General features: G+C 48.0%; 1 protein-coding gene across 1 annotated transcript in view; it reads left to right on the plus strand.

Annotated features, from left to right (window-relative positions):
• LHX4 (LIM homeobox 4) overlaps window positions 1-12447 on the plus strand; it is a gene marked incomplete at both ends in the record, with an annotated part of 59005 nt that overhangs the window by 18573 nt on the left and 27985 nt on the right. The window contains one exon of the mRNA XM_084635824.1: window positions 5060-5231. Coding sequence (XP_084491950.1) covers window positions 5060-5231 — 172 coding nt within the window. The remainder of the gene's footprint in view (window positions 1-5059; window positions 5232-12447) is intronic.

Consider the following 12447-nt stretch of genomic DNA (forward strand, 5'->3'; position numbering starts at 1 on the left):
TAGGTAGATACATAAGGACAAGCAGAATGAATTTGTACAGATAGATATGCAGTCAATTAAGCAGCACCGTTAATCTAATTATGTGTGGTGTGGATAACTGTCTGCCACTAAAAGACAAATGCCGAGGTAAAGTATTTATCAAAAATACTGTAAGCGCAGAGGTGAAGCTGAGACATTTGTTGTTAAAGAGCTAGACAGTAATCTGGTCACAATGTATAATTCCATTAACATTATTCCTATTATACCAAATAATTTCGTTAAAATAAATGAAAGCCATTCTGCAGACATATGATGGCAGTGGAAGAGCTGACCCCAAGGAAGGCAATTCCATTTCAAAAGACAAAGCGGGCACATTGATTCTATCTAATATCTTTTTTTCTTTATTTTTTTAATCTTTGGAAGGGAATTTTCCCCCCTCTGATCTTTGCTGCCTTGTGTCACATGGACCATCCAGAGGGCATGGATGAGGCACCCTTTGGAACCCATTAAGGCCTCTCTGGGTTTAGCCACATGGATCACTCAAGGAGCAAGAACCTGGGATCAAGAATTATAAAATAAGATTTTGTAATTCATATGAGAATGGGGCCTAGAGGCCACTACCAAGATTGTGCTAGGCACTATACATACACATGGTAAGAGACAGTCTCTGCCCTTAATAGCTTTAATTTCAATAGATAAAAGAGTTTTATTAGCCTGCTATCCATGTGGGACCTGAGATTAAGAGACTTGCCCAAGGTTACACCCACAGGCTGTGGCAGAGGTGGAAACTGAAGGCAGATCTTTTGAACCCTACCTCAGTGCCTTATGTCTACACTGCAAAGAGAAACCCACAACGCTGAGTCTCTATTGACTTGGACTCGCAGTGCAGGCATTCAGGCTTGGGGTGGAGCTTGGGCTCTGAAACCCAGCAAGAGGGGACAGTCTCCATGCCGAGGCTCCAGCCTTAGAGGGATTGTCTGCTCTGCTATTTTCAGCCTGCAGCCCGAGCCGTGCAAGCTGTGGTCAATTGGCCCAGGCTCTGAGACTCGGTGCACCGGTGTTTCTTTGCAGTGTAGACGTATCCTAAACCACAAGGCCATCCTTCCTTACAACCAGCCTCAGCTCTCCAAAGCAGCCCTGAAAACAACTGAGAAAGCCTGTGAGTTCCTCCCCATGCTGTATCTGAGAAGATGCATTTTGATTGGTTCACAAGCTGAATAGCTACATACTTCTGCCAATCAATAAAGAACTTTATCAGAAGTAGAATTCACTTTTTTTTTTTAATGTAATCTATTTTTCAGAGTAAACTAGCTTCAGGCTGGCCAATGTGTGTGAGCTTTAAAAAGCATATCAATAAATAAGCCAATGAGCTTATTTGTTTCATTTTGGTACAATCAGGTAACTCTTTCCTGACCCTTCTCTAGATTTGTGGCAGCATAAAAATGCCCAAATATTTACTGCTAGTCAGTCGTCCTGATACCACAGAACTGCCCAATAGACAAGTGAAAGAAAGAGCTGATGCACAAACATCTCCTGTGATATTACGCTCCTGCTATGGGGCATATTTCTTTAAAATCAATCATCTTTTAGGCATGCATGGCAGCATTATGTGCATTGCTTTTACAGGGCAATCTTCTCTTGCAGACTTTTACAGCCCTCTCTGCTTATTCTGAACTATAGGCAGATAGAAATGGAGATAAATATCTAGCTATCCAGATCTATATAAGCGGTCTGTCTCTAGACAGACATCTTATATGAGTCTAGATAGCTAGATATATAGCTTGCTTTTATACTGAGCCTCTCACCCCAAAATATTTCAAAAGCTCTTTACAAAGCATAAATACTGCAGAGTGGGACCATTTCAGTCAACAGTGAAATGCAGCCACCATTGGTGTGGAACGGGGTAGCCATTTAACAGAGCCCAGGAACACCATGCAACAATTTAGGTCAGAAAGTGAAGGAGCTACACCATAGCCCATTGACACTGCAGGGAATGCGAGAATGTACAAACTACATGCAGCATGTGTGCTCTGATTTGATGTCTGCTCTTGGATTGCCATGCAGATCTGTGTAGCACAGGAGAATTTTTGCATGGCTATAGACAGTGCCTCCCTTCGAGCCAAATTAAGGTTGCCAATTTTGGTTGGATGTATCCCTGGATGTTTCATCACACGACATAATCTTTAACGATTAATCTTTGATTCCTGGAGACTCGACAACCCTAAGCTAAATACCTGGGTATACCATCCAATCTTGCTTCTACTGGCAGTAACGAGCCCCATGATCTTGATGTGTAAGCTCTGTACTGATGTCACTCTTCTTTGCTGTCGCTTTTCTCTCTCTCTCTCTGTTTGCATACTCCATTAGATACCCTGCTGATTGGTTTGGAATCATCATCTGTTAGTATACTCCACCCGAGCAAACTGCATGTCTTTGTTACCTTCTAGTAGCTGGTCCATATAAGAGGATAAGAACCTTATATAGCTGCTGACTAGAGGAGTTACTCCTTTAACTAAAGCTGTAGAGGCTCATGCTCTTAGTCATGCTAAACACCAAGACCATGTCTGGGTGGTTATATTAGCACTTATGTGCTCTCTGCTGAATCCTTACAGATTCTTTTGTTTTGAGGTATTACCTGTACCCTGCCTTGTCCCTACTCTTCACAATCCATTGTATCATAGGCAGGGACTGGTAGCACCACCTATTACTAAAGTTGCCTGACACCTCCCATTAAAAAGACTCGGTTTTCAGTTGCTTATCAATTTGCCAGACTTTGACTGGTTTTTAGGTTGAAATGTTCCATGCTGGGTGTCTGCCTCAGGCTGAATTGTTCTGGAAAATTTGAGCCAAAATGGCTCAACGGTTTCAGAGAACAAGGCTAGGGGAAATGAAATATGTTGTTTTGCTCATGTTAAAAAATCCTGGTGACCTTTCTTCTTTGCAAAGCTCTAGTGCTCTCGTGCATTGGATCAGGGACTTGCAGTTTGGAGGGGGAGGGCAGCGGTTTGTCATCTTCGTGAAAACCATCTAAATTTGGCCACCCAAGTTTCCAGCCTCTGAAAAACTGCAGTTTGCACATGCTCAGTAGAGACTTGTGAGGAATTCTCAGCTTAATTCCCCAGAGACTTTGTCCACAGTGGGACTTTGCCAGCAATTGCAGTTCATGGGTGCTTCAGGCCAAGCGGTGGTGGGGCTGGGCACCTGAACTGAAAGCAGGAAGCCTGTCGCTTCATGTGCCCTCACTGCTTCCCCTCCAGGGCTCAGGCGTGGTGCGGGAGGAAGCTGCTTGAACTGAATGTAGAGGGGACAAGAGCCAGACCTGGCAGGGGAAGTACTGTAGATGGGGAGCCAGTGGGGACAGGGAACGTGGGTGTGTGGGTGACCAGAGGCCAGTTCGGGCCAGGAAGAAACGGGGGCGGAGGGTGGGGCGGGGCACGGACTGTGTGTGGGACTTTACGACCTCAGTAATGTTCTCCTCAGGTAGAGTTTGTGTGTGCGCTAAGTACGTGTCACCTGACCTAGGCTTTTATGTTAAACTCAATACAGAGTGATTCACACAGAGCCCGTAACTGCCAGGGAATGTAGGCAGCCGGGTGTTCTTTGCCAGGCTGGAATTACGCCAGGGCATGGGGGTGGCTGCTCCTCTCGCACAACATGCTGGGGAATTGCTAGTGGGAGTGGATGGTCGGGAGCTCAGCTTTGAGCCCCCACAACCACTTTTTAGGAAGACCTTCTTTAGTGTAAAGAATATTTTAGGGTGTCGCTCCTCCCCACACAGCTGACAGTCTACACCTGCCTACTTCTGCGAGTGGAGGGGGCTCATGCCCCACAGATATTGCCAGAGCCTCTCCCACTCACTGCCGTGGGAGAGCTAGGCCAGGATGTCAGTATGTGAGGGGGCGGGTAATGGGGTGCTGGTTGGACTCTCACAATAACTGTGCCTCACAAACAGGAGCTTGTTCCTGAAGACAGGGTTTGTAATGACCCCCTCCACACAGCCAAGTAGCCCCCCACACCCCCAGGAGCAGGAAGGCATTGGGGAGCACCTGGTTCCTGCCATGGCTCTGATGCCAATGGGTGGCAGAGCACAGCAAATTGCTTCTGCCGAGCACTTCTATGCCACCAGCGCTGCCCTGGAGAGCCATGGGATTACAGCCCAGACTCTTCCATTGGGATGGGCCTGGGAGGGGGACCCCCGACGGGACCTCTGGGAGGGGAAACTTGCGACATGCCCATTCCCCACCAGGGATGAGGCATGTAGGGGAGCACCAGAGTAGGCGGCCTTGTTCATCTCATGCCACAGGTGTCCCTGGCACTGGGCAAAAGCAATAGAGCCCCACCCCAAAGACGTTAGAGCCTAGAGGTGCCCGTCCGGTACGAAGCAAGCCTTGTGGTGGCTGTGCTGTCTCTGGGGGCGGCAGGGGGACGTGGTCAGCGAGGCTGGTCTGGGGAGGCTGAAGGCAGGGAGTTTTAAGGGGGCCTTTGAGGAAGGGAAGGGGCAGTTGGTGCACGGGAAGCTGCCCCAAGGACGGGGGGCAGCGTGAGAGAAGGCTGGAAGCCAAGAGTGCGGGGAGGAGGCAAGGGGAGAGACTACGGAGAGGGGGCAGGAAGGCATGAGAGCTGAAGCGAGGCAGGGTGAAGCTGCTCAGGGCCTTGAGGGGGTGGATGAGGCGAACAGCCTGGACAAGGAAGGGGAGCAGAAGCCACTGAAGGGATATCTCCCGCTATATCTGTGCAGAGCTTAGCACAGTGGGGCCCCCATCCCGGCTGGGGTCTCGAGGCACTGCTGAGGTGTAACACTGTTCAGCACAGGCGTGTGTAGAGCTGGAGCGATGGGAGAGCAGGGGGCTGGGTGAGCACACAGTGTTTGCACCCCGAAGGGACTGGGACACCAGGTGGGCCTAGCTCCCTGAACGCAAATCTCTAACTCGGTGACTGGCTCCCTCTCTTCCCACGGAGCAGGGAGATACAGGCCTCCGAGGCTCTCTCGCGCCTTTTCCTTTCTCCAAATGGGGCTGTCCTCACTGACCCTGCTCTTCTCCTCTCTCTCTCCCCTCCCCCCCAACTGCTGCCTCGTCAGAGATTCCCCAGTGCGCCGGCTGCAACCAGCACATCCTGGATAAATTCATCCTGAAAGTCCTCGACAGACATTGGCACAGCTCCTGCCTCAAGTGCGCAGACTGCCAGATGCAGCTGGCGGACAGGTGCTTCTCCAGAGCCGGGAGCGTCTACTGTAAGGAAGACTTCTTCAAGTAAGTGCAGCCGTCTCCTTTGTGTTGGGAGGGCCGAGTGGCAGTGGCCTGGGTGTTTTCTGACAGCTCACACCAGGCTGTGGAGAAAGCTCCCCCTTGCACAGGAGACCTTGCTCCGGAAACTCCCTGCCAGTGCTTGCCAAAGGTTTTAGGATTAAGAGCCCTGCTCTCAGGAGCACACCAGGGTCCTAACAATCCTCCCAAGCTGTTTTTTGTTAGAAATAAATCCCTTTCTAACTTAATGTTTCTCCTAATCGAATCCCAACCTGTCCCTGCAGCTGCTTTGACACAGTTTAGGGTTAGTGAAAACCAGGACATGGCTGCTTTGGCCTCCCCTCCTGGGATCAACTCAGAGGAACTCAATTGCCCAGATCACAGAAGATGTCAGCTTGGGGAGCCCCCGGTTACCACCCTCATGCCTCTCATTCTGGGTTTCATCAGAAGGGGAACCATTTGGCCTCCCAGACAGACTGGCTGCGTGGGGGTACAGCCCATGATGAGGTTGGTGGAAATGGAGAGAGAAAGGAAAACAGAGGTGATCATGGAAAGACAGGCATGACGTTCCATAAGCAGACACCGGTACAGACGGACATGGAAACAACTGGACAAATTTTAGTATAATTTCTCCAAAATCTTCTTATATATATATATATTTTAAGCCCAAGTGTTTAAATAAAGGGAATTTTGCTGCTTTAGAACTGCCACAGGCTGAATGCTATTTGTGGGGATTTAACCTTCTTAGAGACCCAAATCTCTCTAATACTCCTCTCCCCCAACATCCTCCCTCCCTCTCTCCCTATTACATTTTTAAGCCCAAATTGGACTAAGGATTCGGCTTGTTAATCACCCTTCCTGCATCAAGCACATCTGTTCAGATCAGAGCTAGAGGGCAGGAGAAAACCACACATAGACAAAGACTCCAGATCCCTGCTGCTTTTCAAGATCTACTCTCTTTGTGGGTTGTTATTTTGTTTTTGCTGCCTTCATCTTTTGTTGCTTTCCCTGATTATCCATATTTTTTTCCTAGTAGGGTAAAAGTCTTATTTAATTCACACTTGGGCCATTTGCAATCTGTGTACCTGCCTCTAAACCAGTGACTCTCAACCTTTCCAGACAACTGTACCCCTTTCAGCAGTCTGATTTGTCTTGCATACCCCGAGGTTTCACCTCATTTAAAAACTATTTCCTTATGAAAATCAGACATAAAAACACCAAAGTGTCACAGCACACCATACTGAAAAATTGCTGACTTTCTCATTTTTACCACATAATATAAATCAATTGGAATATAAATTTTGTACTTACATTTGAGCGTATAGAGCAGTATAAACAAGTCATTGTATGAAATTTTAGTTTGTACTGATTTTGCTAGTGCTTTTTCTATAGCCTGTTGTAAAACTAGGCAAATATCTAGATGAGTTGATGTACCCCCTGGAAGACCTTTGCATACCCTCCGGGGTACATGTACCCCTGGTTGAGAACCATTGCTCTAAACTATCTGATGTACAAACCTGGACTGTCCATGGCTCCGCTGTGAAAGAGCATTATTCTTGCAATGAAAATTGGACTTTTAGCAGTACATTTTATCCCCTGATTGCAAAATGCAGTCATTTTATAAAGCACAGTTAATATCTGTATCGGGCCAGATCCTCTGCTGATTAAACTGGTGTAACTCTACTGATGTCAATAGTGCGATGCTGATTTACATCAGCTAAAGATCTGGCAAGGTACGTAAGAGCCAGATCCTTGGTTAGTGGAAATTGATGTAGCTCACTGAAGATAAGGAAGTGATGCTGATTTACACCAGGAGGGGATCTGGCCCAAGATGTCTTTTGGTGGCTGAGAGGAAAAGGAATGAACAAGGTGCATTTGGAGTATGTTGGATATGATAGCAGAGCCATCAGACCTAAGACATATGGCATGTTTATGCAAGGAGGCACAAAGACAATGTAATGCAAATGGCTTCCTCTCAGAGAGCTCCATATTCATTGCTGCCCATTACTGTGCTCCGTTCTACCTGGGCTCCAGATCTGAGCGTTCCATGGCATCTGACACCGTGATATCGTTTCCCCACTTGTAAAAGAGTCCCAGGCCACGATGTTCTTTGCCGGCTCATGCCTAAGGTATTTATAAAGATCCCCCTTCTAAAGTAATCTTGCATCAGGTGCACACAGGGTATCGGTGAGATATCTACACGGTACTAAAGGAGTCTCGGGAGAGAACACAGGACGCAAAGGAGTCAGGAATATTTGATTTGAAAAATGTTGCAAAATTCAAGCATGGTCCCGTGCATTCTTTACCCAACTCTTTCAGGTGGGAGAATAATGAAACCAATATTTGTCTAGCAACTCATCCCCCAAATATGGTGACATTTCTCTGATGAATTGTGAAGTGAACAGTATCCCTCCAGCTGTAATCCCAGGTCAGGATTTCCCCTGTCCCCCAACCCCTGGTAAATGGGGTGCAGAGTCTACTGTCTCGCTTTCTTTTTGGATTTCCTTCAAGATGGACTTGAGGCCATTCTCAGACTCACCTGGACATCACTAGACACAGGCATTCAGAGACCCCAGTAACCCCACTTGGTTAGATTGGGTAGTTCCGCTATCTCTGTGCACAGTTTTGCCGATATTGCTAGTTCCATGCCAGGCACCCCACGGCTGCTCTTCGCAGGAGGATGGCACAACAAAGGCACCTAGAAGGTTCAATCCAGGAGGCATTGGTGGTTCTTGGCCTGGGAGGAGTCAGTCCCAAAAGGCTTGGGGGAGCAGGATGAGGCAGGTGGAGAGCGCCCTCTGCTGCACCTCTCGAGGAGGTGCTGCTCATATTCCCTTGTGCCATTTGTCCCAGTGGCTACAGTAGATCTAGCTGAGCTTGGAAGGTGGCCATCTTTAATGGCTGTTGTCATGGCGCTGGCCATTATGAAGGAATACAGGGTGGCACCGTCTCCTCCTGAGGTGGGGACAGGATGTGTGGCCACGGGATGAAAATGGGGGCAAGAGGGGAAATTGATCCAAAAGGCGATCTTGGCCTCCAAACAGACAGACAGACAGACCAGCATGTGCAGGGATTGGGTGAGAGTTGGTTAGGAGCTCCCCACTCTTTACCAGGATGGAGACTCAATGAATGAGGGTGAAATCAGTGATGCAATTTTCTGAGTTTTAGAAGAAGTTCAGCCATCCCCACGGAGATTTAATGCAACTTCTCAGAGGGGAGAGGGCATTAAGCGACTCAGCGTGGCCTCTTTCTTCCCCTCCCTCCTGCAGGAGAAGTTGTGGTGGGGGAGGGCACAGATCTTCCTATAGAGGAGAGGCAGGGAATAGGAGAGGAAGACTGGTTCCCTCCCCCAATGCAGCATAGCAAGGGATGTCATCCTATTTGTATTGTGTGTTGATAGTGTAACAAGCTCAGAGCAGCTCCTGGTGGCCTTGACTATTAACTAGGCTGCTTAGCCTAGATCCCTGATCTCATGGGACTAGCATGCTGGTGTCGATATGTAGGAAAGTGAGAAAGCAGAGCAGAGGCCTGGGCATCAGGTGTCCTGAGTTCTAGTCCCGATTGTGCCTGTGTGGGCAATTCACTTAACTTCTCTGTGTCTCCATTTACCCTACCTGTAGAATGGGGATAAAAAAACCTGCTTGTATCTTAAAGTTGAATTAATAATACTTAGCTCTTGTAGCCTGGTGCTCTTGAATCTGTGAGGTGGTTCACGAGCTGTATGGTATTTGTCACCACACCCCTGTGCGGCAGGGCAGTGCTAGTATCCCCATTGTACTGCTGGGGAGCTGAGACATAAAGAGGTTAAGTGACCTGCCCAAAGTCAACCAGGAAGTCTGCGGCAGAACAGGGAATTTCTCCCCACGTCCTGGGTCAGACCCTAACCACTGAACCATCCTTCTCAAGTGGTTAATATCTACAATGCACTTGGCATTCCTTGGAAGGAAGATGCCATAGAGATGCTAAGTATAAGCAATAGTACCTTTCAGCCAGGCTCCTAAAGCTCCATTGTGCTAGGATAACACAATGCGCCAGACCCTCCCGGTGAGTGGTTCAGTTGTGTTCAGTTTTGCATCTGGGTGGCAAGGCTGTTTCACAGTGGCTGTGTGTCTCATACATGGGTGTGTAAACATAGCCTGTAGGACAGCTGGATTTGCTATCAGTGTTCAGTCACCATCATCACGGTTGTCTGTTTCAGTGGCAGGAACTGGAGTGATTTTGGTTTGTTACAGGTGTTGCCTGCCCCAAAGAGCTCACACTAGAGCACTCCAGGTGGACAAAACAGGTGAGAGAGGGGAAGACATGGAGGACGCAATGGCAGTAAACAAATTCAGTGTGTGTGTTAGTTGTGACTCACCACATGCCCACTGTTGGCAATGTCCTAATCTACCTTCTGCTTGTGCCTGATAACTGTCTCCTAATTTCTGATAACCCTTTGGCCAGGGGTAATAATAGCAGTCCCCTGGCACTTGATATCAGTGTCTTGGTTCTCTTACCCTTCACTCTTTGTACTGTCAGGCCCTGTATTTCATCCCTTGTTATATTTCTGTAGGGCAATTGGGCCAATGTGGATCTTTTTTCCTTTTCAGTCAGTCTTTAAAGCAAGTTTTCACTCCCTGCAAACACCTCTCTGCTAATCTACTGGACTGCTGATAGTGCATACTGGTTTGGGTATGCATTAGTTATGTGTATTACAGTAGTACCTGGAGGCCCCAGCTAAGTTCAGGACTCCGTTGTGCTAGGAGCTGTACAAACACATAGTGAGAGACAGTCCCTGCCCCCAAGAGTTTACATGCTAAACAGACAAGACAGACAGAGGGAGGGAGGGGAAAGACAGATGACTTGCCCTGGATCGCCCAGCAGGTCAGTGGCAGAGGTGGGAACAAAAAGCAGCTTTCCTGAGTTCCAGTTCTGGGCTCTCTCCACCTTTGCCTTGGTAAGCTAATCCTTCGGCACAGAAATGACTTTTATTCCTAGCTTTGCAACAGACTGACTGAATGCTTTGTTCCAATCTCATTACTATTCTATGCCTCGGTTTCCCCAGGTTCATAATACCTTGCAGGCATGTTCTGAGAGTTAGTTCACAAACTTTTTGTAGAGTGTTTGGAGACATAAGGATGGAGCATGATGTAGATATATTATTATGGACAAAATTCACTGGGGATTCTGTGATGGGGTCAAATTGTGATTATGCACATTTCACTTCTGGCATTTTGAACAAGATTTAAAAAACTGACGCACAATTTTCAGTCTCTGTTTTTGACATGCCCAGTTTGCAACATATTAAAAGGTGGCCTCAGTTCAGAAAACACTGAGCCCTCTGAAAAAGCAAGTCCCTCTGAGGTGCCTCAAGCTGGGCCCCCCAAAACAGAGACCCTGAATGTTGTGAGTCACTTCTGAAGATCTTGGCCTTTATCAGATTTCCTTCAGACTTAGCAAACAAATTTCAATCCGGTTTAAGAACAAGTCTGCCAATTTACAGCCCCAAAGGAAGGTTCTTGCTGCAGTTATGAGGGTGGATGGGAGGTTGGGGGACAGCTGTGAATGCAGGGCCTTTGACTGGAGCTGTGGTTGCAACTGTATTTGTGGACTAGCTACCTGGGCTAGCCAGAGCTCTTAGGTATTACTTGTTCAGGGATCAGGGCAGAGTTTTATGGATGTTTGTGTTGATTTGGGAGCTCCAGTCTGAGAGTTTAAAAGACGAGTCACAGTCATGGATCCCTTTTAACCCTTCCTCACCCCACAAATGAGCACTGTTTCCATCAGCTAAACTGCTGACACATGCCTCATGCCCCTCGCTACTCAAGTCTGCGTTGTGTGGTTGGCATCGAGATGACGGAGACAACAGAAAGATTCAAGACGGTCCATTTTCCTGCAGAATTATCTGTGTCCCAGCTCCCTCTGGAAATCGTGATCGGCCATGTGGAGACGCACACAAGAGCACAGGTGCCAGGGTGCAGGCAGACAAGCGCCAGCGTGGGCAGGTTTGATTTTTTGGCATGTTCTGCTAGAGTGCTCTCTCTCAGGACACTGGTGTCAGGGCCTAATCTTGCTGTCATTGAGTCAGTGGCCCGAAGTTAGATCCCACATGTTATTGGGCTGGTGGGTAGCTCTGGTCTAACCTGGAGGAGCCTTGCTTTGGGTTTGCAATGCCAGTCTGTCATTCCCCACCAGCCACATGGCATCCACAGAACAAACATCTGACCAGTGGCAATCGTGGGTAATCGTGGGCCAGGAAAAGGGAGGAAAATGTTGGCTGTGAAGAGTTCACGGAATTTCAGTAACCAGCTGTGAGTTGTGGAAATGGGAAATCAGAAGTAGTATATGGTGTGGGTTTCAGAGGGGTTTCTTGGCTGGGATCGGAGTGAGCTTTGCCAACACAGGTGGTGGATTTATACCTGCTCTGGGTCTCTCATGTGACAGTCCAATGAGATTTTAAGAAAATGGGATTTCTTAAGTTCCTTGCCTCCTGAAATTATCCCTGAGGATCCCAGTTCTTTAGAGCCCTACAATTCTCACTCTTTGGCTAAGACGGTGTTCCCGGTGGTGGCGCTGCTGTATTTATGTGTGTGAACAAGATATGTCTACAGATCTGTGCTGGGTGTATACACAGAGGGCGCTGCTGGATGAGGTAGGGGGTGCAGCATCTGGTGTTGGCCACGGTTGGAGATGGGATACTGGACTAGATGGACTGTGTTCTGATCCAGTTTGGTAACTCAGGTGTTCTTAGATGTAGTGTTGCTAGAGGTGTGTAGGGCTTATTTCTCCATGGCCATATCCCCAGGGACTGCATGTGGTCTTGTGAGATCTCACTGATAAACAACATCTGGTATGGTCAGTGCTGGGCTGGGAAACCAAGTGGGTTGGTCATGAGCAATGCCTTAGCACGGTATTAAGGGGCACTGAGCTGCTGGCAATGCCCTCTTTTGGCTGAAACATGAGACTGCGGTCCAGATCACTCGTGGCCAGTAAAGGTCCAAGACTGTAGCAGTTTTTGTAAGTGTGCTAACCTGGCTGCCCTGGCCAAACTCCATCTTGGGTGACTACTTTCTGGCTCCCAATATCCCCTCGGCATAAAAGTCAGTTAGCACCGTTTAATTAGTTTCTTGTATGGAGTGCTGCTGAACTGAATTTGGTGCCTTTGAAGTGACTGCTGCCTTCTGCCCCAGAGGTGGCTGCATGTTGATGATGGATGAAGTGGTTCCTATATTAATGAACTTGG

Source organism: Lepidochelys olivacea (assembly GCF_965140295.1).
Source record: "Lepidochelys olivacea isolate rLepOli2 genome assembly, chromosome: 8".
Lineage (NCBI taxonomy): Eukaryota > Metazoa > Chordata > Testudines > Cheloniidae > Lepidochelys > Lepidochelys olivacea.